General features: G+C 39.8%; 1 protein-coding gene across 2 annotated transcripts in view; it reads right to left on the minus strand.

The window, feature by feature from the left end:
* LOC150078136 (cadherin-like and PC-esterase domain-containing protein 1) overlaps positions 1 to 19,628 on the minus strand; it is a 168,449-nt gene that overhangs the window by 42,989 nt on the left and 105,832 nt on the right. For both annotated transcript variants that reach the window (XM_090385077.1, XM_090385076.1), the window contains 3 exons: positions 12,981 to 13,129; positions 11,723 to 11,879; positions 3,810 to 3,967 (listed from right to left, as the gene is read on the minus strand). In XM_090385077.1, the coding sequence (XP_090241203.1) occupies positions 3,810 to 3,967; positions 11,723 to 11,879; positions 12,981 to 13,001 (336 nt within the window). In that variant the 5' untranslated portion in view covers positions 13,002 to 13,129. The remainder of the gene's footprint in view (positions 1 to 3,809; positions 3,968 to 11,722; positions 11,880 to 12,980; positions 13,130 to 19,628) is intronic.

Here is a 19,628-nt window from a genome sequence, read left to right on the forward strand (position 1 = left end):
ATCTAGGATGATCCGTCTATACTTTTTATCATCTATGATTTTAAATAAGTCAGCATCCAAGGATTGAACCAGGTGGAGCTTCTGATAAGGGAGGAACCGATCTTTCAAATGTAGTCTCGAAGGAAGAGCAAGAAGCTTGGGAGTGGAGCGGAGACCTGGTTGGGGAATCCGCCAGCACACGGTGTCCCAAACGTTGGGTGCTGAGACTCTCCCGGAAATCATTTTTACGGTGAAGATGAGTCTTCTCTCGTGCATTAATGCTGAAAACCTGGTTAAATTCAGCGCGTCGGCCATCGGTGTTGTGCGCTGCTGTGGTGGGAGATGACACTTCCAGGTTGCCCACTTCAGGAGCCAGTATTCAGCGGCTTTTAATGGTTTAATTGTGGTGTCTGCAGCTGAGCCCCACAACTCTACTCCATACAGTATACTTCCAAAAACCATCATCCTGATATACATTTTTATCAGGTTTGTGTTGTCAATGTGTAGCAAGTGCTGCTTGGCAACCCACCGTTTCTTGTTGAATTTAGCACAGAGTTCGTCTATATGATGATGGAATCGTAATTTTCTGTCGAAGATTACACCCAGATCTCTTTGCTTTTCAACGCAGGGGATCGGGACTCCGTCAATCGCAGGCTGAATTATGGTTGGTATGGGTTTAAGAAGGAATTAGTCGAAGGAATCACGTGAGAGGTGGGGGGATGGCCAAGATGTGATATTACACGCTTGATGTTCTCATATAGTGTTCTCAAATGATGGAATTTGAGAACACTATCGACCAAATTCTTGATAAACATCTGGGAATTGACCATTTAATTGTTTTAGGGGACTTTAATATGCCACATGCCTACAATGGATGTAATGCCAATCCAACTAATGTCTGGACACTTAAGGGTAGATTTCAAAAAATTTTCATCTCTCTAAATCTGAATCAGATCTGTGAATTTCCAACTAGAAATGAAAACTGCTTGGATTTGCTCTTCACCAACTTTCTTTTGGTGGTCTTTAAGCCAACTAATCTTTTCAAATCAGATCACATTCCCGTGGCCTTTTCCATCAAGAAAAGATCAGTTAAAGATACGGATTTAGAACAAAAACAGAAGCTCAATTTCAATAAAGTGAAATGGCCTGATATGAATTATGCATTTAAAAACTGTAATTGGGAATTACTATTAAAAATCAATGATCCTCAAGAAGCACTGGATTGCTTTTACCAAATCATTAATGAAGTAACTAACAACCTTGTTCCATGCTATAGTGTTCCTGATCCAAATTACCCACACTGGTTCTTTAAGGAACTAAAATCCCTCCTGGCAAAAAAAAAAAAACGAAAAATGCATAGTAGGTTAAAGACAAAGAAATATGCCTTTACAATAAATATTCTTCCTTAAGAAGACAGGTTAAAATGACATTAAAACAGGACTACAACAAATACTTGTGCTTTGTCGAAAGAAGAGTCTTCGAGGCAAAAGATATGAAGCCTATATTCAGCTATTTCAAAGCAAAAAATCAAAATGCGGCTGTAAACACGCTAGATATTCCCAGTGAATTGTCATCTTTGTCTGAGACAGACTACCTTGCTAGCAGCTTTGAAGAAATTTACAAAACAGATACAGCAGATGACGGAATGGAAGGTAACGAAAATTTTCCTCTCAACTACATTGATACACTAACAGCATTTGAAATCAACCAAGCACAATCCACAGTATGGAAAAAGATCTCACACGAGGCTCGGGCGGTATCCCTACTGTCTTATGGAAAAAATGTGGAACCACACTTGTAAAGCCATTACTTCACTTAATAAAATTGGTATTTGAGAGAGTGGAATCTATCCAGTTCAACTGAAAAAGGCCCTAGTTGTTACCCCTCTTTACAAAAAAGGAGACCCACCCTCACCCAACAATTACAGACCAGTTTGTCAATTGAATACACTCTCAAAGATAATTGAATCCATTGTAATGAAGCAGCTATTTAACTTTATGAAACTTAATTTGTCAGATTACTCCCACGGATTTATCAAGGGTCTTTCCACCTGCACAGATATGATTTCGTTTGTTTCGAATATATCTCAGGCGCTTGACGAAGGAAAACAAGTCGACTCCATCTTCCTTGATTTAAGCAAAGCCTTCGACAAGGTAGTCCATCAGAGACTAATCAACAAACTGCATCACTATGGTCTCAGAGGACAGGCACTAAACTGGATTGAAAACTACTTGGAAGGTAGAGAAATGTCCGTGACATTTAAAGGTAAAACCTCATATCCTTTCAAGCCTGAAATTGGTGTCCCACAGGGTTCATCCTTAGGCCCGCTATTATTTCTTATCTACATCAACGACTTGCCAAGCACCCTTGGAGACTATCAAAATCAACATATTTGCAGACGACATAAAAATCTATAAAGCAATTCGCAGTACCAATGACTGCATCATCCTAAACGAAGCTCTTCGACGAGTTATTCAATGGCTGAAGGAGAACAAAATGGCAGTCAACGAAAACTAGTGTGAGCTGATGCGCTTTGCTAATGCACACAAGAAAAACAAACTTAATTTTTCTTATTGTATCAACAACAAGGCGATCAAAAAAGTTAGTACAGCCAAAAATTTAGGTATCTTTATTAAAGAATCATTTTCCTTTGATGTCCATGCCTCTAACATTGTGAAGGCAGCTAGCAAAAAACTAGGTTTCCTGAAAAGAATTAACCGAGACTTCAATCAGTTCGCACTTTTCATCTTTCTTTACAAAATCGTGTTAGGCCAGCCCTAGAATTTGCCTGACATGTCTGGTCCACACATGTTGCTTACCAAAAATTAGAAATTGAAAATATTCGAAAAAGAGCAATCCAGTACGTTTGCTTTAAAAGTGGCCTTGAATACTATGAGAAATCCTACCAAGAGTGGTGTGTATTCTTTGGACTCGAAACGCTGGAAGAAAGAAGAGATAAAGCCGACTTACTCCTTCTTAACCAGCTGTTAAATGGTACCCTGAATTGCCCTCATCTCGTCTCACAAACAAATTTCAACGCTCCGACAAGAGCGTTAAGAAACCATCCACTGCTGAAACCATCCTATGCGAGAACAAATTATGGATACTACAACTTCTGCAACAGGACTGCAAGATCAATGAACAAAGCAAATATTGAGATATTTGATACCCCCGGACACTTCAAGAGGCAACTGAATTGCTAACCTCATCCGGTACCTGACTTAAAATAGACTCTTCTTGCAAGTTCTAAGACTCTGATTGTGTGTGAAGAAATACCAGTGCTCTGCCTGTTCACTTAAATAGGACGGATGAGTCCTACTTTTATTTATTTAGTTTTATTTTATCTGTACATTTACTTTTCTTTTTATTTGGGAAATGTATACTCCAAGCTTCTGCTTTGAAGCTGTGTAATAATGTTTTGTAGCTGCACCCTCAGGCACGTTTGTTTGCTGTTTTGTAGCTGTTAACAATAATAATAACCTGACTTGGTGCATGGTAATGAGGGTGTTTGATATTTAATGAAACACGAGGAGGCAATAGGAGGCTTAATGACCTTTTGCCTTACCCAATAATATGATTACGAAAGAGAGATAATTAGTCAAGGAATCACGTGAGAGGTGAGGGGGGGGATGGCCAAGATGTGATATTACACGCGTTGCTAGATGCAATGCCATTCCAAAATAATGCAGCTGTGAACACGTATTGACCTTTTCAGAAGCAAAGGTACTGATACAGAGATAACAGATGGTTGTACAATATTTCTCAGTAATAAAATCTTTTTTTTTTTTTTTTTTTTTAAATATCAACGTACCGAGTTCGTTTTTACTTACCTCAAGCAGCAGTTTCTGAAGCCTGGTGTTGAAAGCTGTACTTTGTTCATTGGAGAAGCGGGATGTAATACTGCCAACATTGCGATCAGGTGACGTCAGCTGAGACAGAATACTACGCTTGAGGGCACTATACACATCACCATTGTAGCCTCCACCATCTGAAGAACAACCATGTAATTAGTAAACACGATAAACCATTAATGTAAAAAGATTATAAGTGTAGAAGCATTTTGGACCCCCTTTTGAGAAGAAGATGCAGCCCAATAGAGTTCTACAGTGTGATGCGCAACTGTCTAAAATGTAACTGCGCGCAGTGCTGTAATTCGCTTAGGTTCGTCAATATTTAGTTTTATTTAATTCCAATATCGAAGCTAGCAGAAGAGTACGTTAGCTATTTTACATTTTATTTTATTGGAATAGTTTTGTGATGGTTTTATTTGTTATAAAACGCTTATTCGTTTGCGCATATTTTTGCACCAGAGACATTAGCGGTTTATTTTATTTTTCAAACAAATGCATTAAATATGGACAGAGCCCACTTCAGAGTACGCAATGCATAAAATTTCCATTCGAGATAAAGATTCATATATTAATGTGCGCCTCTCCTTGCAACGTAACAGGCTTCGTGCTCTTTCAATCGTTCCAGGAGGCTTCGATGTATAAATGCTACTCCTTAGCAATACCGGCTCCATCTTAATAGCAGATGGAAGGCATCTTGCTATAAAAATTCCCTCGAAGAATGTTTGCCAATAACTCATCCATCTTTAAAATGTAATGCGCGGGTAGATGGGAATAACCCGAGTATGGGCTCCCACGTACGGGCCCAACACTCCCTCCACTGCACGTGCAGAGAATGTGTTTTGTCCTATCTGATCGATGCGCGACGGTGATTACGCCGGTGACCTTTGACCCCGAACACCACGGTCTGCCGGATGACGCTTTGTAGCGCATTCGCCAGAAACACCCGTCCGTACGGTAGAGATCCATACCGAACTATCGAGTGACGCAATTAACAACGATCTGCGGGCACAACGTACCAAGGTCACACCACAACAGGGCCGGCCTTACGAAAACGGTTAAAGTTTCCACTTATGCGACCCACAAAGCAGATTCATTTGAGTCGCCACGATTGCATGCACGTAGAAGCCTCGCAGTTCAAGGTCAGTATTCCACCTGACGATGCCGGCTTCCGTCACTTGCGGAAGTAATGTTCCGTCATAACGCAATCAGCGACGACTTTTGATTTTTCTTTATTTCCAGCTTCGTCCGACTGCGTAGCGCTCGGAACACGTGCTTCCCCCCTCCCCCAACACACTGGAGACTTGAAAAGCCATTGCAATTTTTGAACAGCGATCAGGGTGGGCACGTGGAGCTGCCGCTATCTGCGACCGTAAACTATTGGCATTCGCGAACGAATTTTCCTTTATGCAAATAAATCTGCCACCGTTGATGTCATAGGGGTGCCGTATGTCACGAGGAAGTTGCTTAATTCGGGCGATGGAGCGCGTGCACGCGCCGATGTCGAATTGAACATCGGCGCTCCTTTCACCGTATTTCCTCAGCCCACATTCTTAATCGGATAAACGTTTACTCGGTCCACTTTGGCTAGCGCTTCCCGTTTGCTTCTGTTTATTTACGGTGTAGATAAAGACGGCAAATCTGTCACAATGACATCTGTTTCAATACAGTAGCCACGCTTGTGCGGATTATATATATATATATACATATATTTTTTTTTTTTTTTTTTTTTTTTTTCACATTTTATTTGTATTTATTTACTTATTTATTTTTGCTGGTTCCCTGGGTTTGGGCTGCCCGATGGACAGATTTTATTATCTAGTTTTTATTATTTTCTTACATATAAGTACTTTATTATTATTATTTATTATTTTATTTTTTTATTATTATTTATTATTTTATTTTTTTATTATTATTATTTTATTTATTTATTTTTTTATTTATTTTTATTTTTATTGTTTTTGCCCTGATACTAGGGCAGTAAGAGCTGGTAAACCAGAGCGTTTAGAGGGCGGTCGCAATACATGCGTAGTTGTGGCCTACCTCCCCGTGGTGTAGACGGACACTGGGCAGGCTTTCCAGGTGATCGCCTGCCTGGTGACAAAACGGCCAGAAACAACTAAACAACACAACAACACACACACTGCACGAACATAATTTTACACACATTTCTGGCCTTTTACAGTGCTTTCTGTAATCATCACAGTGTACGAAGGCGGAGATGAATTGACGTTCAGGTGCCGTCCTACATAAGATACTATACAAAAAAAAAAAAAAAAAAAAAAATAAGTTCGGGCAGGACTTGCTGTAGAAAGATCAAGTATGCCCTATCGTCCAGACGAGGGGGAAGAAGGTACGGTCCAATGACTGGTCTCCAACAATGCCGGCCCAAACACTGACAGAGAAACGGCGTTGAGTTGCACGTGTTCGCGTACCATGGGGATTCTCCAAAGCTCACAAATGGGCGTTATGTTGATTGAAGGTTCCCTCTCTTGTGAAACTTGCCTCATCCGTGAACAATACAGACGCAGCAAATGCGCTGTCTACCGCACTCTTGAAGAAACCAAGTAGCAAAAGTCCTCCGGAGTGGATAATCCGCAAGCTCCAATGATTGGACGCGTTGCAGATGGTATGAACTCATTTGGTTTGTTGACAGTATCCTCCATACAGTGGATTGGGAAATACCCAATCGTTGGCCTATTGCTCGAGCACTCTTACTCGGATTGCCTTCTGCAAGACGTAGGACATTATCCTCATTGTCTGGCGTCCTCGTCGTTCGCTCTCGATTCATGGTACCTCTCGTGAAACAACCAGTCTCACGTAACCTTCTGTGCACACGTGCGAAAATCGCATGATGAGGAGCACGCCTGTGCGGGAAACGTTCCTGGTACAAGCGCAGAGCGGCGCGCCCGTTACAGTCCGCAGCACCATACGCGAGGTGCATGTCGCCCAGTTCAACGTTTGAATACTCGTCCATCCTACTGCCTCGGGAACCGGTTCGCAAATGCTGACTTCCAGCGGGATCGCTGTTCACGCGACCTCCCGTTCAACATCCTCTACCGCATGACGAAGGCATTTCGGACCCTGCAATGCTATGTGATTCCGATTCGTCTTTGTGCCCCCTACACCTCCTGCAAGTTTGTCGTATATATATATAATGAGCAGTCTATTCAACGATTTGAATGTATGTTTGGTCAACCAAAAAAAAATGTTAAATGTGAAATACCTATGAAGTCTGGGATTAAAGGGGGGGGGGGATCGGGGATGTCGGCTTCCGTCGTAGGCACATGGACGGCAGCTAATATTGTCGCGATTTAAGCAACCAGAAAAATAAATGTTTATGGAAGCATTTATAAATCAGACTATGATATTCTCGTTCACAGCAATGGCCAGGGAATTTTGCTGGACGAAAAATCCTTTCTATCCGCGCCTGAGACCGACTAACTTAGCGATGGAGTGAAAGAGACCCATAAATTCTTCGTGTCATTGACGAGATTTGAACTCAAGTTTTTTCCACCCGAAAAGGACGGCGATTATACCAACTGTGCTACACACAGGGGGTATTGAACTGCTGTGGGATGAACGGAAAAGGAGTGTTCGTAACCAAAGGCCTCCAAGTTTTTTTACACGAATGGTTCAAATGTTCTTCGTGTTACTTTTAAACACTTATTTTGACTGCTGCTTCGTGTGTAGGAACAGCAATTTGCTCCTAATAAAATGGCCAGAAATGTATTTATTATTATGATTTTATAGCTCTACTTTATAGTCTTAATGCCATAGACTTTTTGATAATAATTGAATTAATATTATGCTTTTAATAATTTAATGATAAATTATATAAAAATGATGGCGTCCAATAGTTCTAATCATCGTCAGGTTTACTGTAAGGCAAAAATACATCGGAGTAGATTTTGCGGGATTATTGAGGTCAAGCTAGAGAAAATATTCAGAGAGGATCGTAATTTTGTTTGTTGAATTTCTTATGGTCTGAAGACATAATCTTTGTTAGCAATTCGATCATCAACAAGATGATTGGAAAATTGGTCCCATTTCTTCTGGTTGTGATACTCGACTAGTGTACGATGTAGACTTTATTTATTCAGCATTTTTTAGGCAATTTAATATTCATTGTGCCACAGTTTAACATACTCGCTATTTTCATCACTCTTGCGTAATTTTGTTTGTTGAATTTCTTATGGTCTGAAGACATAATCTTTGTTAGCAATTCGATCATCAACAAGATGATTGGAAAATTGGTCCCATTTCTTCTGGTTGTGATACTCGACTAGTGTACGATGTAGACTTTATTTATTCAGCATTTTTTAGGCAATTTAATATTCATTGTGCCACAGTTTAACATACTCGCTATTTTCATCACTCTTGCGTAATTTTGTTTGTTGAATTTCTTATGGTCTGAAGACATAATCTTTGTTAGCAATTCGATCATCAACAAGATGATTGGAAAATTGGTCCCATTTCTTCTGGTTGTGATACTCGACTAGTGTACGATGTAGACTTTATTTATTCAGCATTTTTTAGGCAATTTAATATTCATTGTGCCACAGTTTAACATACTCGCTATTTTCATCACTCTTGCGTAATAGGATAGCTATGTTGTCTAGAGAGAGTGAAAGAGTTTCAGGAAACAGACCCTGTCACTTCCTGGACAGTGTGTTTTGTTCCAGCTCATCAGCAATGTTTCTGTTGTAAAGGATTTGGTTCTGAAAGGAACCTTTTGGGGTAAAGGCTCTTTTTAGCCAGTCCCTTTAAGAAGTAACCCATTGGGCTGAAATCAGAACTCCTATTTGACCCCTCTGATCTGCGTTGCTCTGTTTATCCGTTGTCAACAGTGATATCCAGCCAGTTGCACTCAGGAAGAAGTGAGGTAGGGGCCTCAGTCGAGCATAAAGAGATGCTGATGTGAATTTGGCTAATTTTTTGCACCAGGGGAGAACAAAAGATCCTTGCTATGCCTACAGCATGTGACGGCTCTTTGGCCATTCATTATCATGAAAAATGAATCGTTCAATAACTTTATCAAAAGTTGTTTTGCACCATACGGCAACTTTCCGACGACTTTGACTCTTTTCAACTGCATCGTGTGGATCTCTATAATGGCTGTCTTTTAAAAGAGCAGGTCAGCCAGTGTTCCAACCAACCATGAAATACTTTGTCACTGTCTTCTGGAAGTTCCTGGACATAATGCAATTTTCAAGATCACCACTTCAGTTCCTTCATTACTCTTCTGCACTACGATACATTATTACAATTTCCTCTGCATATCGTCTCATGGATATTTGGGACATTCTTCAGAATGTCCCTTGAATTGTCTGAACATTTTCTGTGGATATCTTTCCACTGCTTTCAGCATCAAAGACTGATACTGCCGTCGCAGATTTTCTCTGAAAACCATAATGGTTTTTGAGTCACCTATTGTTAGTATTGTACAACTCAGTGCAACTACCACAGAATCACATATCATAGCTTAAAGTAGTTCAAGCTCTATTTAGTTTATTCGCCATTCTTTATTGTGCAATGAAAGAGAAAAGAAAAAATTAGCATTGCATTAAATGTCATGAAACTTTCTACTTATTTTATATTCAAACGATGACACTATTTTACATACTAATTAAGTAAAACAAGTTTCAAAATATGGAGTACTTTCCAATCACCCTGTACATAAGTTATGAAATTCTTTCGTGGGCTTTGTGGATCTCCGTGGGCAGCACAGTGATTATAATCGTCTCCCCCCAAACACGAGGTTAGAAAAGACCCGCGTTCAAATCTCTTCAGACGTGAGGGACTTTTATGGACTTTTTCGCACTCTGTGGCTAAGTTAGTCGGTCTCAGGTGGACAGCAAAGTTTTTTTTTCGTTTTTACGTCCGAAAAAACACAGATCGATCATAGAGCACACGCAATTTTATGTAAATGTTATACATGGGCGGATAAGCCAGCTCTTGGGTTGCTTTAATGAGTTTTTGTTGTGCATTATTGGAGACAAGGACAGTGAAAAGAGGGGCCCAAAAGAGTATTTCCTTTGTACGCTTTGCATTACCTTCACGAGGATGATCTATTTGTAGTAGTGAGGCGAGGATGCCTGGAATTCCCATTAACGCAGTAGTGTCATTCAAGGAGCCTTAGAAGCAGCTTGGACGCTTAAACAAACAGCCTTAATATCATGCTTTATGGGCAGTTTCGCTCTTTTCAAAGGCTGATGAGAGATTTTGTGGGAACTATGGGACCTAGACTCCTCCTCCCCTCCAGACAGACCATGGTATCAAACAACAAGCACTTAAATTCCTCGCGACTCAAGGGGATCTAACCTGGGCATTTTCCATACTGCATGGAAGGACAGAGACTGTAACTAGTGTTATCCACGACAGTTTCTACTGTAATGCGTGCTATAACTAGAACTCAGTTGGTGTTCCACAAGGATGAATTCTTTACTACAAACTCCTTACATTCCGACGATTTAAATCCGCTTATCTCTGGTGATCCAGCAAATGTAAGGTTACTCATCCATAAAACTTAACATTCCCGATGACATCTGATCTTTCAGATAAGATAATCTTCACCAAAACTTATGGCTTTCTCTATTTGTACTCGTTTCAGTTCAAATACGTTATCGATAGCTCCTGATAGAGCAATGCTCCATTTTCAGTCCGAATCACGAATGTTTTCACTTAAATCCTCCCCCCCACACACACACGGTACACGGTGTAACAGCGTGAGGTTTTTCACTTGGCTCAGTGCCAAATGACATTACGTCACAATGGCTACATTATGGACCCTTTTATCAGAGCGAACTGTGTTGTATGCAAGCTGCCCAAGTGTTTAATGTTACTTTATCTGCAAAAAGAACAAAAATACTCTTGTAAAGTTCTGTAAGTGGCTTTGATCAAACAGTCACTTAAACTTGGCAACTATTGAAAGTGTTCGTTACTTTCAATAGACACGAATGTAAATCTTTGTGCTTTCTTTAATTTTTCTTCTTATGATGCAAGATGTTCTTTGAAAAATCAACCGTGCCTTGCACCAAAAGAGTCCAAGTTTGTGTATATGATCGGCATGATGTTTTTAAATGAACAAGGGCTCTTTTCTTACTTTCATAGATTTTTCCAGGTTCTTAAGCAACTGATGTTCTTTTAAGCTTCTTTCGATTTGTTGCTGTCCCAGAAATCCTACCACACTTTTGGATTACGACCGAAACTAAATGAAACTGAAATCATTTTGATGTCTCACAGGTGCGATACAGAAACCTCTGACACCAAACCGTGCTACTGGTTTTAGCAGAACATTGCCAACGAATGTTATCCAAACAGCCACCTTATAGCGATCATCAGGGTTCTCTTGGATGACGTTTGTGGTAGTGGTCCATTATACTTGCCATCCACCCGATGACTCCGATACTTAGCTGCATTTTTAAACCGCAGTTTGTTTCATGGCTTTATCCTTCTGTTTTTAAGAGTACCAATCATGATCCCCCGATCTTTAAGAATTATGGTTCGATGTGTGGGGAAAGCTTCATTTTCTGTTTGCGTATGACAACGCACCATGCCAAACTGCACAGCCTTTCAACTATTTGTTTTGAAGAAAAGGACTTTTAAAAGCTTCATTAGCCTGGCAGGAATACCGATCTTAACCCCATTGAATGCCTCTGGTTTGAATTTCAGCGTCAGCTTCTGATTAGGTCAGCACCCCCCCTCTCCCCCAAATCAGTAGCTGAATCCTTGAAGACTGCAGGTTATTTTTGGCAATATAGTGCATATAGAATGTACAGTGTCACTTTCATGGTCCTTATAAAATGTATTGGGCAGTTTTCTGAGGACTGACTAACGAGCTATGTTAACTAAGTTAGCACTTGCTAGGCCTGTATTGAAAGTAAATCTCTTACCTATTACTGCTGAAAGCTGCAGGGAAGGGGAGCCTATGTGATAACTGAGGTAGAAGGTAAGACAGGTGAAGATGGCTACAAGGAGCAGCAGGTCCCGCAGTGAGCGACATCTAATGGTAGGACGGAGCCTCATGAAGGTTAGGGTCCTACTGCTTCCCTGAAAGATGCAAATGAAATTAGAAAACTCAGATTTGGCGACAAGAAATTAAAGATTATTCCGTAGTAAAAGCTTAAAAAAATTAAAATTATTAAAATCCGTTCGTAAAGTCCAACCTCCGAAATACAAGGACTTCGCTCAATCCCAATAATTTATTAAAACTATTTGCGAAGACCCTGTTGTTTATACCTGTCAAGAGATCAACGATGACAAACTTATTGGAAGTCCTAATTCGGATTCAGACGAACCTGAATGTTACAGCACAAATTGATGTCATCTTCTTAGACGTTAACTCTACTTTCATTAATGTCTCAGTCAACCTCTTGATGAAAATACATGAATGGTATTTTAAGATGCAAGAAAAAAGTATTAAAACTCTTCGAATCTATTCTTGAATGAAGAATCTCAAGTGGAATACACAACACTTCAATCCAAACACACCATTTGCAGAAGAGCTACCGAGGGCGTCATCCTGTCCGCCTTGTTTTTTGTCGCTTTTTTGGAATAATTTCAATGCTCTCCTCAAGATTGCATGCAGCACTTTTGCAGATGATATTAAACTTTATATATCGTCCAAACACTCTGACCAAATGAAATCGTCAACTTTCATGCAAATCTCCTACTAAGAGAGCTGGAACTTTATCTCGCTAAAAATTAGTTCGTCTATTAACCCCACCAAGTCAACTTAAATATCATTTATCAATTTAAAGAGGAACGATAATATTCATAGTGAGAGCAGTGGTACCCTTACCTAGAAGGTTTTCCATCATAGGGACCTCGGACTTACGTGGGATGAGGGCTTGACTTTCGCCCAGCGCTTTACCAAAAACTAAAGAAAAAATCTTGTTGGCTACGTAATAAGACAATCTTCTTGGAGTAAGTAACCAGAAACTTGCTGCTCAATATATAAAACGTGCCCAGTTCTTATCTCCATGTATGCCCCAACTACATGATCCCCTGCCCTATTTACTAACATCAAAAAAAGTATGGGATGCTGACTTAAGTGGCCGAAGAAAATTATTGGTCATCCAAACCAATTTTTCCGATAATCATTCATAATCAATAATTGCCCTGCCCCAAACCAGAGGGAATGGTACTCACCAAGTGTAACGTCAGCTTCATACAACGATGTCACAGTTTCCCGCCAGTGAAAGACACGACATGGAACATCGACTTGAGACCTGACTTAGGCCTAAAACTATGCCCGCACTTATGGCCTGTCATGGAGCAAGCGATTGGTCGTTTGTTATCTGAAATATAATGACGTCGATCAGACAGTAAAAAAGTCAAAATTTCATTTAATAATTAAAGAAAATTAACGCAAATGAAACATAAGTCTCTATAGCCTCCTCTATAAACATTCCAACAGGCCCATAAATTGATATTAGAATCTGGTGGGGTCCATGCTACTCTATAAAGATCGCGATCTACCGGTCGATCGGGAAGTCAAGCTGTCTCACTGTATTATATTCATTCGCGCAAAAGATTCAATTTAAAATTTTTGTTAAATTTTTTTTTTCATTAAAATAGAAAAAAAATCATATTTGACTGAGGTTAAATAAATGATTTCGGAACTTTTTTTTTTTGTTGTATCATTATTTCCATTGAATACATGATACAAAACCAAGAAGTACCTTCCAACTTTATAAAGTCTGGGGCACCTCTGGCGTAGATGATCCGAATCGTGTGCAACCAAATACGACACTCTAAGGGGAAAGAGCACTAAATATTTGATATTTCTCCCTAAACAGTGCAGATGGATCACCTGTTTTGATTTCGTACTACTCCTAGAGAAGTTATTAGACCTTAAATAATCCGGGCTTTTAACTAACAAGTAAACAGTGACGTCATCAAGTATATCCCGCGGTCACTGGCTTAATATATGCGGACAAAGTAACCACTTTCAGGAGACCAAATTTGCACTTTCAGCCGAAACTTTAGACTTCATGAATGCATGCATCGCCCCCTAGTGACATATTGCAGCAACAGTTTGAATATTTAACAGGCTTCCAATGGAGCTGGAATTCCTACCGGTGTTGACATTCTTGAGAGTATCTGTCTGCGGTGAATAATACATGACGCTCTGAGTACGACTGACACGAGCTTTCGGGCGAACTCTTGTCGGATTCACATCACATACTATTGCTGTTCGCTCCTTCTGCAATAGTTCTGCCAGTTGGATTCTATAGAAAGGACAAGCAACAGAGAAATGCTGCTGATAATGTCTTTCAATGCATCCCAAATTGATACGCGCGTTCCAACTTGCCTTATGGGAGAGAAAAAATAAAATAAATAAATAAAAACAGAATTAGCTATATGAATGTTTGGTATTCCGAAGCAAAACACGTTCTCCTCTATGTTGGTGTTCATTAATTTTTGAAGGAGCAAGTTGCAAAAACTTTTTCGGCTAGAGAATGTAAAGCAACGAAGCTGTAGGAGTATTGAAAGGAGGAGATGAACAGCCACTTCTCCCAATTTTGACTGTATTGCTTAAAGAAAGGATGGTTCTTCCAGTGTCTGAAGTTCTGCTGATTCATATTCCTGTACAAAATTTCCCAAATCATAGTCAACAAATCGATACCTGGATGTGTGACGTCAGAAAATCCATCAAAGATTGATTTCACGTATCGGCTTACACTACTTTACCAAAATATTAGCCAATCTAACGTGTGGAAAGGCCCGATGGAGGAATTTCAATCGCCATTTAAATTTAATTCGCACATACGCCGTCTGGTGGCAGGATAATTAATTACTGAATTGAAAACTGTCCCATTCTGCTCTGTCTTCTTATTCTTTATGGGATCTTTCTAGATGGACTCTTGCGGGGTTGTTAATACTTATGTGGGAATGTCTGCAGGTGTACCATTGCTTAAGTTAGCTGAGAATTCTAAAGGACTTTTAAAATCCTGCAGTTCCTTGAGAAGTTTAGTAGTGGCAGGTGTATGTTCTCGCACGAACGTGTGTGTGCTCCACTGCCACACTTCGTGCCCGGCCATAAAAGTCTCTGGCGAAGAACTTCCTTCGTGCTAACAAGCCCATTAGCTGAGGCATGCCTTAATGAGGCGGTTTAAATCATTGGCACGCTACACTGGCTGGGTTTTGGTGGCGAAACAACGGAGGACACGACAGGGAAGGCTCGTACCTGAGTGGCTGAGGTGTGGGAAAATATCGTACATTTAAAGAGGACTCCACGTTTTATCTGTACAGCTACCTATCTCTTTCGCGCTATTCACATACATCATTGTCTCTCATTAATTTGATATGAGCTTCCAATCTCTGTTTCATTTTCTTTTTTACATTCTCCATATTTTCAACTTGGTCTGCAGTGCTTTTTTATATTTCCAATCTCTACAACGGGTTTGTGTTTATAATATCTTATTAGAAAGATTGTTTACTGTGCTCTCATTCATTGTTGGAAGTTTTATATTTTCGATCTTTATAAAGAGCAAGAGCAGGACTGTCCATTACATCAAACATCTGTTACCACTGACGTTTTAAGAGCAATTACAATTTTATAATCAGAGTGACTGGAGGTTTCAGGAATAAGGCAGATAATCCAGAAAACTTCAGCCACTCTAATAATGGAATGTGTAATTGTTCTCGAAATGTCATTGGCTTCGATTGCATATATGACGTACAGTTAGTGATCACTGAATTGTGATCACCTACCTAATACCGTGTTGGGCTGCTGTTCGCACGGATAACAGACGCTATTCGCCTAGGCATTGACTCCACTAGATGTCTGTAGGGATATGTAGCCATTGCTATTTGCAAGGTTTACCACAGTTCGGAATAGATGACGGTTGCTCGTCTATATGCCTCATTTCCCTTACCAAAACATCTCACAGCTGTTCAATTGGACTGAGGTCAGCCGAATTTGAAGGCCAGTCAATGTGGGTGATATGTCCACTCTGTTGCTGAGCCACTCGTGCACGGTGCGGGCCCGACCTCACCAGTGAAACGGTCCATACGCACCAGGGGTCTTAGTTCTTGCCAGCGAAACGTGCCCCATATTAAGCAACCACCGCCACCTGCCTGGACAGTGGACGCCATACACGATGGGTGCATGGACTGCTGTTGCTTGCACCATACATGAAGACCATCGGTGTGTTGCACCAGGTATTTGGACTCATCCGACCAGCGCACTCGTTTCTGTTCCTCCAATGTGCAACCAGTGTGTTGTTGAAGCCACAGCATTCACCATCGACGATGATGAGCTGTGAGGAGAGGCTGTCTACTGTGAAACCCCATACGTCTGATTGTGCGGCGCATCGTCATTTGGGATATTGTTCTTGCATTCTCCATATTGTATTGCGATGTCAACTGTCGTACAGTCACCTGCCGTTGAGCCTTTTCAACTTGATGTCCTCTTTACTCACCACGAACATCCACCTTGCGCAATCCTTTACAGGTTTGACCCATTCGACACCATTCATTGTACACCTTAACCGCAGTGGGCCATGAGCAATGGATGAGACATGTCGTTTCCGATATGGAAATACCCGACGCACGAGCTCCCACCATCGTGCCCCTTTGAAACTCCGTGATATCTTTACTACATCCCATAACTACTACTTTGACTTGCATGATAAGATGCAAATTACCACCGCTCTAGCGTACTAAGCTCTTCGGCTTTTTATACTGCGAGTCATGTGGCATATTCCATTGTGGATGGGGTGGTCGCATTTCAGTGAAGAGGGACCTCGATTATCCGAGGTGAACAGGACTGACACTGCCTCGGACAATAAAAACCTAATTTTTTCATAGGAGTTTAGAATTTATTCCTAGAGTAATTGTAATAAAGAATACTTTCAGAATGATTTTGAACTTCCAAAACTTTTGATCTTACACTTCCAAAAATAAAGTTTTCCCAAATTTTCAAATGGTTTCGACCGATTGTAGCTTCGAGCACGTTTGTAATGAATCATGGGTTTTGAATTTCTAAACCAATAACGGCTGGTGTATTCGTTCTTGGATAAACTATGCCAAAAATTCAACTTAATGTTGTTTTTGTTGCGAAACGGGTAAGTATCCCCGAGTTTGGTATAAATGCAGGTGGAAAATTTCAGTACCAGCGAGTTCCTTATGTACTTTAGGAGATACTTAATACTCAATTACTGTGATCAAGTTTAACAGAGTATGCTTTGTTCTCTGTTTTAACGTCAAAAAATGCGCTAGAAATCATGATTACCATTATAGCCGATTCCATGGTCATTGTTGAATTCAAAACTTCCTCACTGTAGGGATCTGTAGATGAAGAGCTGCTAATTTCTCAGTGGAAATATTGAAACGACTTTAAAAACAACACCCATCAATTTCTCAGGCCATAAATTAATTATTAAAAATCACTTTGCTAATAACTCAAATTTTACGATTTTTAAGTTTAAAAATATCGTAGAAAAAGATTTAATTTTTTAAACGAATATATTTTTAATTATATATGCCAAGTCTTCTCTTCTGATAGAGGAGACCATGTATTTAGATCGAATTCCAAGAAAATGAACTCGTTCTTATTAATAATCTGTTTTAAGATTCTAAAGAGCCAGATATAGCAAAATAATAAAGAACTTTTCCGCAAATTGCATATTTTATTTTTTTTTAAAAAGAAATCTCTATAACCTTGACTTTTGCAAGATGAAGGCTGCAGTAGTTCCTTCACTAATGAGTGTTTTCTATGCGTCTTCAGTATCAGATGTAGACGTTTAGATTCTAAGGCCACCTGCTAAGAATGATGTCGAAATCACGTCCCTTGGGGGGCAAATAATGATGGAATCACAGGTGGTCGCCTCCCCTTTACTCTGAGGATGTATCATTAGTGTACAAGGAATGCTGGGGAAAAAAACCACGAATCCTTCTCTATAGTTACGCAAGCGTGTCATCTTGTAGTCTTTATGGTACAAAATCCTGGATGTCTTCTAATATACGAAATCCTTTCCTCACGTCCAATAATTGACGAACGATTTTATGCGATTTCTAAAACTAAGTTCTGGTAAAATGTAGCAGTGATCTGGAGTATTACATAAGTTCATTAATGACTACAAGCACGTTACGGGATAATTTTGAAACACACTTGAGACTCCTCTTTACCATCCTTAAGACTCCTAAAATAGTCAAGTATACTTGAGTTCCGATGGTTGATAGAAACAAATAATTGTTAGCTCACACAGAGAATGTTGGAGTATCTCGTTCACAATGCAAACATTGTGTTAAAGAGAAACCGTTGAAGTTTGCAAAGCAAATCTACCAAACTTGTACACCAAGTCCCAAACTCTAGGAAATTTTTTTTCTTTTAATTTTCTATTGATAAACTATTTTTCTTTTCCATTTTCATCTTTCAATAGAAAGAAGCCAAAATAGTGATTGCTTTTTTTGTTTAAATATATTGGATTATGTAATAAGAGAACTTATCTGGTCATAAATAATCAGATTTGATAATGGGCTGACGATGTTGGATTCGTTAAGTGGTGTGTATGACGCATGCGTAGTTATATTATGGAAAAGACTGGTCGTTAAACTTCTTTTCGGTTAATTATTTCAGTCTTAGTGGAAGACAAAATAGCGGGAAGGTAATCTATAGGTTAATAAAATACGAAGAAAGGAAGGATTGTGTCTCAGTATTCAATCTTCGGAGGAACATTACGGATCCATTAATGGAAATGTATGGGAGGAGATTTGCGATCAGGAAAAGTAAAAGAGATAAAGTTGAAATTGTAAGCCTAGTGATTAATACACCCATTGGCTATTAAGACAGTAAATTAATGAGAAAAATCATCCGACTTTTAAAAATTCGGATAAAGAATTTAGCAAGGTCATTATTTGTTAATATTTAAATGACCAAAAGTTATTTTTGACAGCTACATACTTTAGATGTTGCTTTTCAATATTTTGGCAAAGTAGTGCATATACTGCGAAAAAGATCAAGATTTCTTAAATGAAAGGGGAGGTTATATGCTCCTGTAATTTCCCTTAACTTTTGAACTTCGACATCAAACTTACTGCGGTATTCTCTAATGAAAGTTCCAATCTGATCTCGGCAGAGTCATTCTGGAGCTTCTTTAACCTTCGTTAGCCCAACCCAAGTGGCCTTCATAAGAAGCAAGTGAAACCTGAGGGGGAAGGGGGAGAGGGGTGTTAACACGATCGTGGGCGAAGCAATCGGCAATGTGGACAAAAAGGTCACACTCTTCATCGTCAAGGCCGCAAGCACACGTCGGAGCACTGTTTCCGCGTAGTGGATGGGCTGCTGGCGCGTGACATTGAGAGAACATCCGGGTATCGAAGTTTGCTTTCTTAGAATAAAGAACATAATAAATGAGCTGAAAGTAGGGATTTGGTGGGTACTTCGCTGCGGCATAATGAGAGGAAGTGATTCTCCTTCTTAAAGACTTTAAGCATGCCTCGATTTTCAGCGAATCGTCTGCTCCATTCCAAGATGGCTGGTGATTGCGAAATTCGCTATTTTCAATCCCTTTCCTTAAGACAAGTTCATCCCAAGTGGTGAATTAATGATCAGAAAGCAGGAGCATCCCACTGCCTCCTTCCGCTTTCATGAATATTTTAACAATCATTTATTTCCACCTCCTAAGACCTCTTCCTTAACTGTGTAAAACAGTCCTCAAGTATTTCTTCCCTGAAATCTTGTGAAATCTTTCCTTTTTCTGTTTTTTCATCTTTTATAGACGAAGAATCATTTCCTTTGACTCTAAGAATCAGCGCTGCTAGACATGCATTTAAAATATTCCATCTAAT

Source organism: Mastigoproctus giganteus, chromosome 11 (assembly GCF_048544385.1).
Source record: "Mastigoproctus giganteus isolate SK-2022 chromosome 11, ASM4854438v1, whole genome shotgun sequence".
Lineage (NCBI taxonomy): Eukaryota > Metazoa > Arthropoda > Arachnida > Uropygi > Thelyphonidae > Mastigoproctus > Mastigoproctus giganteus.